The sequence below is a fragment of the Heptranchias perlo genome, chromosome 13, assembly GCF_035084215.1.
Source record: "Heptranchias perlo isolate sHepPer1 chromosome 13, sHepPer1.hap1, whole genome shotgun sequence".
Classification (NCBI taxonomy): domain Eukaryota; kingdom Metazoa; phylum Chordata; class Chondrichthyes; order Hexanchiformes; family Hexanchidae; genus Heptranchias; species Heptranchias perlo.
This window is the reverse complement of record NC_090337.1, coordinates 18,535,183-18,551,858: the sequence shown is the minus strand read 5'-3', so window position 1 is coordinate 18,551,858 and position 16,676 is coordinate 18,535,183. Positions and strand designations below refer to the sequence as shown.

Here is a 16,676-nt window from a genome sequence, read left to right as displayed (position 1 = left end):
CTTAAAGGAAGTGGCTGCAGAGATAATGAATGCATTGGTTGTAATCTTCCAGAATTCACGAGATTCTGGAAAGGTCCCAGCGGATTGGAAAACTGCAAACGTAACACTCCTATTCAAGAAGGGAGTGAGACAGAAAGCAGGTAACTATAGACCAATTAGTCTAACATCTGTCATTGGGAAAATGCTAGAATCCATTATTAAGGAAGTATTAGCAGGACAATTGGAGACTCATAATACAATCAAGGAGAGTCAACATGGTTTTATGAAGGGGAAATCATGTCTGACAAATTTATTAGATAAGGATTAGATAAGCAGATATATTATTAGATAAGGATTAGATAAGCAATGAGTATAGACCCAACCTGTTCAATCTTTCCTCATAAGACAACCCTTCCATACCCGGAATCAACCTAGTGAACCTTCTCTGAACTGCCTCCAATGCAAGTATGTCCTTCCATAAATAAGGGCACCAGAACTGTACGCAGTACTCCAGGTGTGGTATCACCAGCACCCTGTACAGTTGTAGCATAACTGTAGATAACTGTAGATAAGCAGAAATTGATAGCCAAGTTCCGCACCCATGAGGACGGCCTCAACCGGGATCTTGGGTTCATGTCACGCTACACGTTACCCCACCAGCGAACAAATGTTATCTGTTTTTAATATAATGGGTCATTTGCTGGCTCTCTCTGCCTTCCGGATGTTTCTGCCTCTCTCTGTGTTTTTTTTTCTCTGTTTTTTTTCCCTGTTTGTTTTTTTGTTGAATGTGTATTCAGGGGTTCTGCAGGTGACACCTCTCTGTCTGAACACGGTGATTGCCTTGGCAACGGGCAGTTGCAGGGGCAGTCTGTAAACACCATGTATTGTTCAATATGTATAAATGCGTAGGCTTCAAGGAGCTCTTGAAACATTTGCCTGAGGAAGGAGAAAATCTCCAAAAGCTTGTGAATTTAAAATAAAATTGCTGGACTATAACTTGGTGTTGTAAAATTGTTTATAAATTTATTAGAGTTCTTTGAGGAAGTAACGGGCAGGGTGGATAAAGGGGAACCATTGGATGCAGAATCTTTGGATTTCCAAAAGGCATTCGATAAGATGCCACATAAAAGATTACTGCACAAGATAAGAGCACATGGTCTTGGGGGTAATATACTGGCATGGATAGAGGATTGGCTAACTAACAGAAAACAAAGAATCGGGCTAAAAGGGTCATTTTCAAAATGGCAATTTGTAACTAGTGGGGTGCTGCAGGGATCAGTGCTGAGGCCTCAACTATTTACAATATATATCAATGACTTGGATGAAGGAACAGAGTGTCTTGTGACCAAATTTGCTGATGATCCAAAGGTAGGTGGAAAAGCAAGTTGTGATGAGGACACAAAGTGTCTGCAAAGGGATATTGACAGGTTAAGCGAATGGGCAAAAATTTGGCAGATGGAATATAATGTGGGAAAATGTGAAGTCATCCACTTTGGGAGAAAAAATAAAAAAGCAAAATATTATTTGAAGGGAGAAATACTACAAAATGCTGTGGTACAGAGGGAATTATTGGCCTTTATTTCTAGAGGGATGGAATATAAAAGCAGGGAAGTTATGCTACAACTGTACAGGGTGCTGGTGATACCACACCTGGAGTACTGCGTACAGTTCTGGTGCCCTTATTTATGGAAGGACATACTTGCATTGGAGGCAGTTCAGAGAAGGTTCACTAGGTTGATTCCGGGTATGGAAGGGTTGTCTTATGAGGAAAGATTGAACAGGTTGGGTCTATACTCATTGGAGTTTAGAAGAATGAGAGGAGATCTTATTGAAACATACAAGATTCTGAGGGGACTCGATAGGGTAGATGCTGAGAGGATGTTACCCCTCATGGGGGAATCTAAAACTAGGGGGCATAGTCTCAGAATAAGGGGTCACCCGTTTAAGACAGAAATGAGGAGGAATTTCTTCTCCCAGAGGGTTGTGAATCTTTGGAATTCTTTACCTCAAAAAGCTGTGGAGGCTGAGTTAGACAAATTTTTGATGAGCAAGGGAGTCAAAGGATATGGGGAAAGGGTGGGAAAGTGGAGTTGAGGTAAAAATCAGATCAGCCATGATCTCATTAACTGTCGGAGCAGGCTCGAGGGACCGAATGGCCTACTCCTGCTCCTATCTCTTATGGTCTTATGGTCTTTATTCCATTCAGAATGACGTTACAGAGCAGGCTGCTACCCATCCGCTGAATGCCAGTTCAGTTATAGCTATTAAAGGAGAGGTGCTCCTTGGAGATTGTTGTTTTGTTATATTTCTGAGACAGTTGAGAGGAGGCTTCGTTCTGCATTTCTTTCATGCAGCTATAAAAAATTGAGCCCCTGATGCTGAAACTGGATACAAAAATGATGACAGCATGAACAAGCTTGGAATGGGTGAACATGTTCTTAAATATTTCCTTGAACATCTGGCTCCATTATTCATCTGTTGGTCTTAATGAATACCACAAAGTATTGCCACGTTGCACAACATGCAACAGGAAGCAATATTTTTGTAAACTTTCTAGAGTTGTACTGTAAAGTTGCCTCTATACTACTACAACAACTTGCAGTTGTGCAGGGCCGTTAAAGTAGAAAGAATGTCTTTAGATGCAAAGGAGAAAAAGATTAGGCGAAGAGCTTTGCAAGAAGGTTAGGAAAAGTGACCAAAAGCTTGGTCAAAGAGATGTGCTTTGAGAAGGCCTTTAAAGGTGGATAAATAGGTAGAGCAACTTGGGGAGGGAGTTACAAAGAATAGGGCTGAGGCGGCTGAAGACTCTGTCACTGAATGTGGAATGGAAGGTTGGGGGGAGGGAGGAAAGGGAATTCACAGGAGGTCAGAGTCAGAGGACTGGAGAATGCTGAAAGGAACTGTTTAGCAGGTCAAGAGTGGCAGTAGTGACAAATGGAGGGCCAGAGGATGGGGAGCTGGGAGTTATGGAGTGAATTGATGAGGGATCTGTGGGGCAGGTTATTTTCCAGGGGTGAAGGCTAAGGGTAAGGGCAGTGGGGTTAATCTAGATGTGTAAGTGGTTGGAAGTGATTATAACAGGGACTGACGCCTTGGAGGTGGTGAGGCCACGAGATGACGAGGTTGAGGAGGAGTCTATAGGTATGGGTGGAGAAGTTGAGGTTAAGGGAGGACAGGAGGGCAGAGAAGCCAGAAAAGAGGAAGGAAGGGAAATTAAAATGGAGGTCGAAGTCATCGAGCAATCATTGGGTACACAGTGTGAGGAAAGAGACGGAGGAGATCTTGGCAAAAAAGTCATCATGGGACTTCAAAGAGCAGTAATTGACAAAGAGTTAAATAAAAGGTGGGGGTAGCGCTTGAGTGAGGAAACGATGTCTGAAGAATAGGAGGAGAATCCAAGGTGGAACTTAGTGGTGAGAGGCACACTACTTCTGCTACAGTTTGAGCAAAGTGAAATATTTTTCATGCGGATTTCTCCTCCATAAACCTGTCCAAAATCAGGTAGAATTGCAACAGAGAATGTTGGAAACTTCAGGTGGTAGGTATACGGCTCACTCTCCTCCCTCCCTCCCGGCCCCACTCCTTGGTGTTCCTTCCTAACCCGTCGCATGCAAATAATGGTGGGAGGCAGGGCCCAGGCCCTTGGTGGATTTTCCTCCGTTCTGCCCACTTATCGCTTCTTCTGGGGGTCGCCACGTGAAAGATGGCAGTAGGTGCCGGAACGTGGCGGTAAATGTCTTGAGTTCCCCCTTGGAGGAGGGCCTTGCAGTGACCTTCACTCCCTCCAGACTGCCCCAAGCACTTACCTTCCGAAGACCTCGATCTCGACTGAGGCCTTCAGTGGGAACTTCATTCCGATCCTTGGAGTGCTATTGCCCCTTTAAGGTCCCTCACTGCCTCTCTTCTGGTGCGGCAGTGGTGTCCCCGCTATAGCACCGCTGGAGTTTCTTCAGTGAATGAGCCCTGACTCTGGAAAATGGGTCAGGGTTGGGTCAGATAGCAGGCAAAAGTTCCACCATGCTGGAGTTTCAACTCTAAAAGGAGAATTTCCCCCAGATGTCGATTGAGATCATGAATGGTGAGGACCCTATTTGTAAGAGAGTGAAAGTTTTGGAGGTCAATACAAAGTGGACCGACAGTTGATGACCCAACACTATAGCTTGTGTGGGAGGTGAGTGGGGATGGGGATATTGTTAGAGAGATATAGCTCCCGGAATGGATGCTGGCAGCAAGGGATGAGGCAGTTCAGGTGGCTACAATGGGAGAGTCAGCGATCGATGCTGCAATGGAGCAGACCATGTATGGAGAAAAGGAAAGCTTTAGGCTTATCAAGAAGAGACTTGAACCTTAGTTGGCAGCAGAAGAACTGGTTAGCTGGGGAATAGGATCAGATGGGATAGGGGCTGAGGAATGTATGTTAAAAAGAGAAAATAGGGGTGAAGGGGGTAAACGGAATTGAAGGTGGTTAGAGAGGAGCAGAAAGCAGAGCAGGCTTGCGGGAGGCCAATAGAGGAGGGCTTTGATCTGGTTGACAGCCAACATTGCCATGTGAATGGACACAGTGAAAAAACTTTAGGTGATCTAAATATGTTTTTTGAAGTGCCAAATGTGCCCTCTTTTTAGTATGGTCAGGTTATTACATTTCTCACTGTAGAACTTTCTGTGTGCATTATTTCATGCAGGTGTTTGAATGTTTGAAATAAATGGGTTACTTGTACGTAAACTTCACTGGTCAAAAGTTTGACCCTCTCTAGCACATGGAATTAGAGATTTGCAGTGGGGTTATAAAGCAGAGTTTGAGACCATAACTTCTGCCACCTAAAGAAGAGAAAATGTTATTACATAACCCTGTCAGCAATCACATCGATAGACCTGTCAAATTATTTTAGCAAACAGCCATCACCAATCAATGTCCTTGTAGATGAAGTAGGGCGGGAGGAGATTCGTGTGACACGGACCAGTTGGGCCGAATGGCCTGTTTCTGTGCTGTAAATTCCATGTAATTCTGTGTAATTGTGAATTAGCAAGGATAAATAAGTCTCTAATGTCCCAAATGTAGTCGGCATGTTCATCTGTCTTGATTTTTGGGCACCAAGTGCCACCTACAGCCATAGTATGATGTACATACTGCTAGCAACTACACGGATAGATATGTGGCTGCAGCCTGTGGACCCGAAGACTTTTACAACGTCAGCTATTGAAAAGATACTTTTTGGCTTGATGCTCTGCTGAGGAAGTGTTGAGAAGCTGATTTAGTGAGGCTTCCTTCTGGGCAAAGTTGTGTAAGTTGAAAAAATAATTTAGGGGCTGCGGATAAACTAATTCTACAGTTGCTCTGGCAGAATCTGAATGGTGCCAAAGCATTGGTCGGGCTCCAAATCATCTTTTAATTTATCACAGTTGTTCAAAAATCATTTGCTTATCCTCCACAAACAGTGGTTTTTTTGACGAATTAAGAAAAGGAATGCAATGTCTGTAAATTCTGAGGGGTCGATCTCTTTACAAAATGCTCGCATGCAGTTGACTGCTGTTTACTTTGATACTGCCAACAAAACACAAATCCAGCACTTGCAATTAAACCTTCATCAGTAGCTGCACTGTGAATTGTGGTGAGGAGTGAGGGGAACATTTCATAGAAATCTTCTGGAGAATAGAACCGTGATTTTCATTGAAGTGTTTAATTTACATTGAAACTAAACATGAAGGCACACAAAAAAACTTCAGCACAAAAAGGGGGGAGATAAAGCACCCGACATATATCTAACAGCAGGAAACAATGCAGAATGCACCAAAATAAGCATTTAGCAAAACAAACAAAATGTCGTGAGGAGCATTGAAATTCAGTTTAACCTATAAACTTAAAAACCTCACAACACATCCTGTGGCAGAGATGTAAATGGAAGTGGATGTAGTCTTTCATGCACTTTCTTTAAACCCCCAACTTTGGGATTTAAATGTACAATTAATATCTATAAATACCGAGTTGGAGATTAAGAGAGGATCCATAATGCTGAGCATTATAAGAAAGGATCCTTTGATAGGATTCAAGAAATATGCTCGGCTTTATTTTCTTATTGTGTACATTCATTCTAATTACAATAAAATAAAAAAGACAGCTTAAGGGAGTCTGTTTCGAGGGAGTCAGTAGGCTGCAAGGCATTCTTTGTTCTGTTCATGTATAGACTCACTCGCTAGCTCTTAACTTGTTTGCCGGGTTTCACTGGCGGGAGCCGAGTGCTATGAGCGACTACCATGATCGGGAATTAAAATCACATTGGGCTCTTAATTGCGTCGTAGGACCCTGACTATTACATATTGATGAGGCCTACGATGAGGCCAGAGGCGGGCCTCAATTTTAAAAAAAAAATTCTGGAAATTTTTCTGGAGCTGTTTCCCTAATGGCAATCAATCGCATGAAACTCCACGTCCACATTTAGAATAGAATCATAGAATCGTTACAGCACAGAAGGAGGCCATTCAGCCCATCGAGCCTGTGCCGGCTCTTTGTGAGAACAATCCAATTACTCCTATTCCGCTGCTCTTTCTCCGTAGCTCTGCAAATTTTTTCTCTTCAGATATTTAACCAGTTCCTTTTTGAAAGCCATGATTGAATTTGCTTCCACCACCCTTTCAGGCAGCACATTCCAGATCATAATTACTGCATAAAAAAGTTTTCTCTCATCGCCTTTGGGTTCTTTTGCCAATCTTAAATCTCCTGTGGTTCTCAACTCTTCTGCCAATGGCAACAGTTTCTCTTCATTTACCTTATCTAAACCGTCATGATCTTAAACACTTCTATCAAATCTCCTCTTAACCTTCTTTCCTCCAAGGAGAGCAACCCCAGCTTCTCCAGTCTATTCACGTAACTGAAGACCCTCATCCCTGGAACCATTCTAGTAAATCTTTTCTGCACCCTCTCTAAGGCCTTCACATCTTTCCTAAAGTGCGGTGCCCAGAATTGGACACAATACTCCAGCTGTGGCCGAACCTGTGTTTTCTAACTTCCTTGCTTTTGTAAAGCCCAGGATCCCATATGCTTTTTTAACTGCTTTCTCAACCTGTCCTGCCATCTTCAAAGATTTATACACATATATCCCCAGGTCTCTCTGTTCCTGCACCCCCTATAGAATTGCACTATTCAGTTTATATTGCCTCTCCTCGTTCTTTCTGCCAAAATGTATCACTTCACACTTCTCTGCAATAAATTTAATCTGCCATGTGTCTTCCCATTCCACCAGCTTGTCTATGCCCTCTTTAAGTCTATTACTATCCTCCTCACTGTTTATTACACTTCCAAGTTTTGTGTCATCTGCAAATTTTGAAATTGTGCCCTGTACACCCAAGTCCAAGTTATTAATATATATCAAAAAAAGCAGTAGTTCTAGTACCGACCCCTAGGGAACACCACTGTATAACTTCCTCCATTCCGAAAGACAACCGTCCACCACTACTCTCTGTTTCCTGTCACTTAGCCAATTTCGTATCCATGTTGCCACTGCCCCTTTTATTCTATGGGCTTCAATTATGCTGACAAGCCTATTTGTGGCACTTTATCAAATGCCTTTTGAAAGTCCGTATACAGATCAACTACTGCATTGCCCTCGTCAACTCTTTCTGTTACCTCATCAAAAAACTCAATCAAGTTAGTTAAACATGATTTGAATACTAAGTACATCTTCGACATGCTTTCCCCTGGCACCAGCAAAGATGGAACTGCCATTTTTTTCTGGTGAAGGACACCATCTGGCCAGTTCCATCTCTTTCAATGACATTAGCACAGTATTATCCCCCTCAATGATGAATGCTGTTACATTAGAGTGAGGAGCCCAAATGGCCACGAGTAATTTGGATTAAGCCTTGAACCTGTGGGATTCCTGCCACTCTGTAAAAGTGCTGGACCTTCACCTGCTGCTGCTGCTACTGTTCCTTAGAGCATGAGATAAATTTGTTTGCCCTCTTAAATAGTTCCTCATAACCTGCTGGATGCAGTAGTGAACTGCATATTGACTTGTCTCCCTTTGACACTTTGAAAGGATCCAGTAAAGTGAAACTTACGGCAGTAGTAACTTTTAGCACCACAGGTCTAGCAATGCCAGCCCTGATGACAGTTTGTCGGCCTTTCTGTCGGAGCCGCTATACTCTTGTTTACTGCTACCCTCCTGAGATACAGCTGCTTCAGCAGTTCCAGAAAACCATGTCTGAGCCTGTACACACATGTCCTGGGAAAGGCTCCACCCTCCAGCAATGCACCCTACCTGCGCGGTTCCTCCTTATCCTCCAAATTGCAGAGAACCAGTGGATTCGCCAAAGGTATACCATGCCCATGGCGTGAGTAAACTTGCCTAGGCCTGGCAAGATGGTTGGATGTTTCAGGATGGACAAGTTAAGTACAAAAATAAACACTACCAAATCGATGTTCCACTCAAATTAAATTGACTCCACGGACTCTCAGAGGACTAAAAATAAACTAAAGAAACAGAGGACAAGCAAAAAAAAAGGTCAACAAACTAGGATTCCAGAGCTGGATAAAGAATTCTTGGGGCCCTGGACACCAAGAGCAGTTGGGGACGTTCTTCCACCCCCTCGATCCATTAAAACACAAACGTGTAGTGAAATGCATGAAGAAATAGGCTCATAGAATGTTTGCACTCTGCATTAATAATAAAGCAAATCATATCACAATATGCTACGCTTAAATGAAACATACTTGTGTGGAGCCCCTGGCAGGGGTCGCATATTTGGTTAATCCACCCCCATTGGGCCCAAGGTCGAGGAGTATAACTTTAACCATTGCTGGTGCTGCTGCACTATTAGGGCCTCTCTTCTGTTCCAATTTTGTATTGCACTCCTGGATGACCCTGGGATGTATTGGCACTTCTAGGACCCAAAAGAACATGCTCAGAGAAGACCCCAAATGCATATATTAATGGAGTTCAGCCACGGAGCAGCATGAGCATCTTCTGCTGTCAGTGCAACCTCAACAGAAAACCTGGGGCTAGCACAAAACCAGCACCAGGGCAGAATTCCCAGTTTTCCGCCCCCTCCGTGCTCAGCACTGACACGCAAGAGCGGGATTTCAATCCAGTACTTCAATAGTTTCGGTTTTAATTTCTGTCAAATTGGTGAGCCTAACCCTCTCACTGTCTCCTTAGTGGGGAAACTCACCTCTTATCCGCTCCCTGAATGAGCAATGTTCTCTTCTGCCCTGTTCTTTGTATCTGGAATTCTCTCTTTTGGAGCCTGCCTAGCTCTACTTCCTTTCTACCTGCAATGGCTGCCTATTCCCACTGCCAGTGTTGTAGGAGGTGGGATTTCGCACAGATAGAACATCCCGTCACTCACAATGCTCCAGGAACAAGCAGCCATTATGCTTTAGAAACTTACAGATAGACAAACAAGTTCCTAGTGTGAGGGATTCCTGACAAGAACAAAGTGAATGAATTTGTATGTGATTTTCTAACTCTTGTTAAAGTACTGAATGCACTAGGCAACCTTACACTTTAAATCTGAATGGCATTGAAGGGATCTCAGAGAATGATGGCACTTGTTTGAGGATGAGATGTATTGGGAGGACTGAAAGGAGGAGAAGGTGCAGACTGAGCACACTTCTGTATTAGAGAAGTGCAGCCAACGGCAGGCATGCAGTTCTCTCACCATCGCCTGCACTTGTAAATGTGAACAGTCCGATCTGCAAAGAATACATTTTCTGATGATACCAAATTAGAAAAGGCAGCGGAGGAGGCAGCTGAGAAATTACAGAATGAGTTGGACAAATTATGTAAGTGGGATGAACAATGGCAGATGAAATTTAATACAGAGAAATGTAAAGCACTGCATATAGGAAGGAAAAATTAACATGGGTCACATTTCAGAATTTAAAATGATTTTTTCCCTGCAGAAAAATATTTGGGATTGAGCTATGTTTGAGTTACATAGATGTAGAAATAACCACAAGATAACAAATTTCTTCATCTACGAATGGAGCAAATAAATGATACTTCACAGGTCAACATTGCTTTTCAGCTTATTTGGTCCATTTTACAATGTGTTATTTAAATTATAAATACTGACTGTTATAGAATTGATTGGCATTATCCTTTGTTATTTTGATCTTAGAAAGGTTGATCTTCATAAGTCTGCTTCCATCGGCCGGGGTTGGTGGGGGGGGGAGGAAGGGAGGAGCTTGGCAATTGGAGGGGGCTGGAAATCCGTTACCTCGAGCCGGTCACGGTAATTTAAGGGGGAAGCAATCCCATGGTAAGGCCGCAGAGGGTTGGGCATTGGGGGAGGGAGAGTTGGGGGGGGGGGAAAGAGGGGTCGATTTATTTGAGGCTAGAAGGAGTAGAAGGAACAGCTGGTTAGGCCGCGGTCCATCACAAAGACTGTCTACTTCCACCTCCAACTCAATGACATCACCCGCTTCCGCCCTTACCTCAGCCGAACTGCTGCTGAAATTCTCATTGATGCCTTTGTCACCTCCAGACTCGACCATTCCAGTGTTCTCCTGGCCAACCTCCCATTCTCCACCCTCTGTACACTTCAGCTCATTCAAAACTCTGCTGCCTGTATCCTATCCCACACCAAGTTCTGCTTATCAATCATCCCCGTCCTCACTGGCCTACATTGGCTCCTGGTCATCCAAAGCCTCAAATTTAAAATTCTCATTCTCATGTATAAATCCCTTCATAGACTCACCCCTCCCTATCTCTGTAACTTCCGCCAACCCTACATTTTCTGATTAGACCTCCGTAAAGCACTTTGCAATTTTTTTTTACGTTAAACGCACTATATAAATGCAAGTTGTTGTTGTTGAAAAAGCCTGAATCGTAGCAGTCTTTGTTTTATGTTTAAACATTTATTTGTAAAAAGAAACCTGCAGTGCTTCTTGAGTTTCAACTGAAAATGACTAAAATATTCACATAATCTGCATTTGTTTCCTCAGTTGGTAGCAGCCATCACTTTCCTCAGTCTTGGAATTATAGGAGCATTCTTCTGTGTGGTTGTGGACGGAGTCTTCACAGCTATAAACATTGTGAGTCTTATTTTTCTTTCAATTTAAAAAGAATTAACAGACACAGTGGTTCTCATGAAGCAGGATAGATTAAATACCCTCTCCCAGCACCCGCCACCAGTAAAACACCCTTGTCCGGAAACATGCAACACTATTACTGCTCTTTGGATGAGACATTAAATCTAGGCCCTGTCAGCCTGTTCCAGTTTCAGATAGATATTAAAGATCCCATGGCACTATTTAACAAGAGCAGGGAGCTCTCCAGTGCCCTACCAAGTAATTTAAATGGAGGTCAGAAGTAGGGGATGTGAGTTGGGACATAGAATTGCAACAGGTTGCAGAGTAGAGTGGTAAGGGGCCATGAAGGGATTTTGAAATGAATACTTGGGGGATGGGGGAGGGTCCAATAGAACAAGAACGGTGATACTGAATGGGAACAGTTCTTTAAAAACAATCTTTAAATAAAACTTTCTTAAGTAAGAAGTTAGTTTGGACTGTTTTCCGAAATTTATTGAATGATGACATTTATTGAAGATTTTTTTTTAACATCTTTTTCTGCTCCTAGGATCTAAGACCACTGCGTGTAGGGAGATGCCAACATTACACCAGTGGACAGAACTATATTTATGAGAATTATCTGGCTACTGTAAGTGGAAGAAATCTTTGGACACTGAATGGTTTAAATGATCAAATATTGTTTGGAACTAAAATTTTGATGGAAAATTGAGTCATGGTTTTCTAATTTTGAACACGGTAGTTTGATTTAAAGACATGCATCTGTACATTGAAGAACATTGATGTATGGAACATAGGAACAGGAGTAGGCCATTTAGCCCCTCGAGCCTGTTCCGCCATTCAGTGAGATCATGGCGGATCTGTGACCTAACTCCATATACCCGCCTTAGCCCCATATCCCTTAGTACCTTCGGTTAACAAAAATCTATCAATCTCAGATTTAAAATGAACAAGTAACACATGGAATGAAGAAGAGACATCAAAAATATACAAAAACATAAAATAAAATAATCTCAAATCAGGATACTTACTGTGGTAAGTTCTAAGGTGTGAACATGCAACAAATTTAAATAAAATTCCAATTATAATGAACCTTGTTTTGATAAATCTCCTTCTTTAATTAATTCTGCTTATGATGAAATATCTCAAATTAAAGTTTGTTCCAGCAAAACTTTGTTGTTTCCCCTACCCCGAATTCTTATCCCTCCTCTCCTGAAGGTACTGACACATGCTGACATATACGGGTGTTGTATTGTACAGTATGAGTGCTGCCCTTCAGGATCTTGAGTAAGATTATGGATCAAACATATTTGGGTTCCAGGAAATCGCCAAAGGACTGACAAAGTATTTTTTTTTATTCGTTCACGGGATGTGGGCGTCGCTGGCGAGGCCAGCATTTATTGCCCATCCCTAATTGCCCTCGAGAAGGTGGTGGTGAGCCGCCTTCTTGAACCGCTGCAGTCCGTGTGGTGACGGTTCTCCCACAGTGCTTTTAGGAAGGGAGCTCCAGGATTTTGACCCAGCGACGATGAAGGAACGGCGATATATTTCCAAGTCGGGATGGTGTGTGACTTGGAGGGGAACGTGCAGGTGGTGTTGTTCCCATGTGCCTGCTGCTCTTGTCCTTCTAGGTGGTAGAGGTCGCGGGTTTGGGAGGTGCTGTCGAAGAAGCCTTGGCGAGTTGCTGCAGTGCATCCTGTGGATGGTGCACACTGCAGCCACAGTGCGCCGGTGGTGAAGGGAGTGAATGTTTAGGGTGATGGATGGGGTGCCAATCAAGCGGGCTGCTTTGTCTTGGATGGTGTCGAGTTTCTTGAGTGTTGTTGGAGCTGCACTCATCCAGGCAAGTGGAGAGTATTCCATCACACTCCTGACTTGTGGCTTGTAGATGGTGGAAAGGCTTTGGGGAGTCAGGAGGTGAGTCACTCGCCGCAGAATACCCAGCCTCTGACCTGCTCTCGTAGCCACAGTATTTATATGGCTGGTCCAGTTCAGTTTCTGGTCAATGGTGACCCCCAGGATGTTGATGGTGGGGGGTTCGGCGATGGTAATGCCGTTGAATGTCAAGGGGAGGTGGTTAGACTTTCTCTTGTTGGAGATGGTCATTGCCTGGCACTTATCTGGCGCGAATGTTACTTGCCACTTATGAGCCCAAGCCTGGATGTTGTCCAGGTCTTGCTGCATGCAGGCTCGGACTGCTTCATTATCTGAGGGGTTGCGAATGGAACTGAACACTGTGCAGTCATCAGCGAACATCCCCATTTCTGACCTTATGATGGAGGGAAGGTCATTGATGAAGCAGCTGAAGATGGTTGGGCCTAGGACATTGCCCTGAGGAACTCCTGCAGCAATGTCCTGGGGCTGAGATGATTGGCCTCCAACAACCACTACCATCTTCCTTTGTGCTAGGTATGACTCCAGCCACTGGAGAGTTTTCCCCCTGATTCCCATGGACTTCAATTTTACTAGGGCTCCTTGGTGCCACACTCGGTCAAATGCTGCCTTGATGTCAAGGGCAGTCACTCTCACCTCACCTCTGGAATTCAGCTCTTTTGTCCATGTTTGGACCAAGGCTGTAATGAGGTCTAAAGCCGAGTGGTCCTGGCGGAACCCAAACTGAGCATCGGTGAGCAGGTTATTGGTGAGTAAGTGCCGCTTGATAGCACTGTCGACGACACCTTCCATCACTTTGCTGATGATTGAGAGTGGACTGATGGGGCCAGATTGGTTTTGTCCTGCTTTTTGTGGACAGGACATACCTGGGCAATTTTCCACATTGTCGGGTAGATGCCAGTGTTGTAGCTGTACTGGAACAGCTTGGCTAGAGGCGCAGCTACTTCTGGAGCACAAGTCTTCAGCACTACAGCTGGGATGTTGTCGGGGCCCATAGCCTTTGCTGTATCCAGTGCACTCAGCCGTTTCTTGATATCACGTGGAGTGAATCGAATTGGCCGAAGACTGGCTTCCGTGATGGTGGTCACCAGAACAAATTCTTCACAGGTTAACACCACTGAACTGTCTAAATCGAACCTAGCTGTGGGTCTCTGCTGTCTCGCTCTAAGATGGTACCTGAGCATCCTGTCACTGAAGCTAAAACCTTACATGCCACATTTGGACCAGTTCGCCTGCAATTACTAAAATAGGACAGCTCCACTCTACACTGATATCACACAGTCATTTCTTTTTTCTGTTTTTTTTCATAAAGCTCTTTTTTAATTTGTTTTCAGACATGGTTTAACATATGGACAACAAAAGAAATTATATAAAAATTCCATTGACTTATTTTTGAAAAGTTACAATAGTTCTTCTGGACCTGGATGGCCTAATCTTCAATGACACAAAAATCCCTGATATTTCTTGCCTTTACAACCTAGATGTCACTATGGAACCAATACTTCAATAGATTTAAAGTAATTGGTAGAAGGATTAGAGGGGAGCTGAGGAGAATTTTTTTCATCCAGAGGGTGGTGGGGGTCTGGAACTCACTGCCTGAAAGGGTGGTAGAGGCAGAAACCCTGAACTCGTTAAAAAAGTACTTGGATGTGCACTCGAAGTGCCATAACTTACAGGGCTACGGACCAAGTGCTGGAAAGTGGGACTAAACTGGACAGCTCTTTATCGTCTGGCGTGGACATGAGGGGCCGAATGGCCTCCTTCTCTGCCGTAACTTTCTACGATTCTATGATCTTATGATTCAAGAATAGTTTTCTCATTGGCTGCCCAATTTCATGATACTGATTTAATTTAAGGTTGTCATCTAATTTAAGAATCAAATTAGTTATATGTTCTTCAAGGAAATTTACAGATGCCTTAATTAAATAATTGCAGTTCTCCCCCAGTACGGCATTGGGATGTCAGCCTCGATTTTGTGCTCAAGTCCCTAGAGTGGGAATTGAACCAACAACCATCCGACTGAGAGAGCTACCACAGAGCCATGGCTGACACCATGCACAGCTTTCTAATGATCTAATTCATGGTCTGTTAACCATTTCACCAACTGTGATTAACATGATCCTTTTTTTAAACAAAAATTGAAATGCAGAATCCTATGTGTTAACACAAGATTTCAAGAGCGTTCCACAGGGCAGTTTGTGTGGTAACCTTCAAAAGGGAATTGGATAAATACTTGAAAAGAAGTAAATTTGCAGGGCTATGGGGAAAGAGCAGGGGAGAGAGACTAATTGGATAGCTCTTTCAAAGAACTGGCATAGGCACAATGGGCCAAATGGCTTCCTTCTTTGCTGTACGATTCTGAGATTCTATGTAGAGCTGCGTTTTAAGGTTTAAGGAGGAATAAAGGAGCCAGGGGTTATCTTTGCTCTTCAGGCTGAGTGAGGGCCATAAATCTTGATGTTGTCTAGCCAGATCTAGTGATGAATGTCAAAGTCAGTTGTGTGCCAAATATGCTCAAGTTTGAGGACCTTCGATTTGAGTGAGTGAAGATTGGAGTCATATGGATGTGAGTCAATGAACGCTTTTCTGGGGATGACATCAAAGGTGCAGGAGGGCAGGTTGAGCAAATCAACAGCTGCAGAGGTATCATGGTGAAGAGAGAGCTAAAGGCTAAACAGTTGAGAGTTCAGTTGTAAGTGACTATTCTTTCCCCGGGGCAAATGCAGAAGGAAGTGGGGTTGAAAGAGTATAGGGGGAGGGGGTGTGGGTGGTGAGGGATACAAAGAAATGGTTGGAGAGGGAGGAAAGAAGGGAATTTATCCAGGGAGAAACGTGGCTGGTGTTGGGGGGGTGGGGGAAGCTGGGGGGCATGATAGACAATAAGGATTTTAAAGGAAAGTCAAAAGGGGTGTAACAGGGTGAGGCGCTCGAAGAAGGAGAAGGTATTAGAAGAGTAGGGAAGAAGACTAATGTGCAGGAAATATTTGTGTAAGGGAAGCCAGTTCCACAGACTGTCATCACTGCGTGTTTGGATATATGCATCATATGTATGTCACAATTTGAGAGCAATGAAAGAAAAAGCCAGCATTTTTTTCTTCCCTTGATGCTCATGATTTTTCTATATGCTCTGGCTGTGTGTGAGGCCCTCCCGAGAGCGTGGGACCTTGTCAAACCTGAAATCCGTGGAATGGAAATCAGGTAAATTCTATAAAGTTGGGGCGATCTGTCTTGCCAAATTACTGCTGAGGTGGTGAAGACAAGAATCTATCCCCGCATCTGGAGGAAGGTTTTGAGTTACAAAAGATATGTGCTCAAGGAGCTATTACTGATGCAACCAGATGGTATTAAAAAGGGGCTGAAACAAATACATCTAGGATGTGTAGAGTCCCAGTCATATTCATTTGCACTTGCATAATTATACATGAAATGTTGATTATATCTGTGCTTAAGACTTAATTCTTCAGAGTGCACAAGATAGCCAGCTCCCACATTCTCTAAATGATATTGTTCACCCATAGCGTCTCTCTGTCTCGGTATCTCTTGCTTGACTCATTTCTGCCTCTGCCAGTTTCCATCTCATCCGTTTCGTTTCTGTGTTTTGCTGATTCAGTTTCAATTCCTCCCCTTGCTCCCATTGGTTTGTGTAACACTCTTTCAGATTCTATGCCTTTGAGCCTTGACCTCAATACACGCACGGGATATCAAAACCAGCAAGAATGCATCTTGGCTGATTCATGAATGGCAGGAGAACCAGCAACATTAAAATGCCTCACCAGCA

General features: G+C 43.6%; 1 protein-coding gene across 1 annotated transcript in view; it reads left to right on the top strand.

Annotated features, from left to right (window-relative positions):
* Window positions 1-16,676, top strand: part of LOC137331752 (transmembrane protein 255B) — a 70,834-nt gene that overhangs the window by 35,255 nt on the left and 18,903 nt on the right. The window contains exons 4-5 of the mRNA XM_067995735.1: window positions 10,922-11,011; window positions 11,556-11,636. Of these exons, the coding sequence (XP_067851836.1) occupies window positions 10,922-11,011; window positions 11,556-11,636 (171 nt within the window). The remainder of the gene's footprint in view (window positions 1-10,921; window positions 11,012-11,555; window positions 11,637-16,676) is intronic.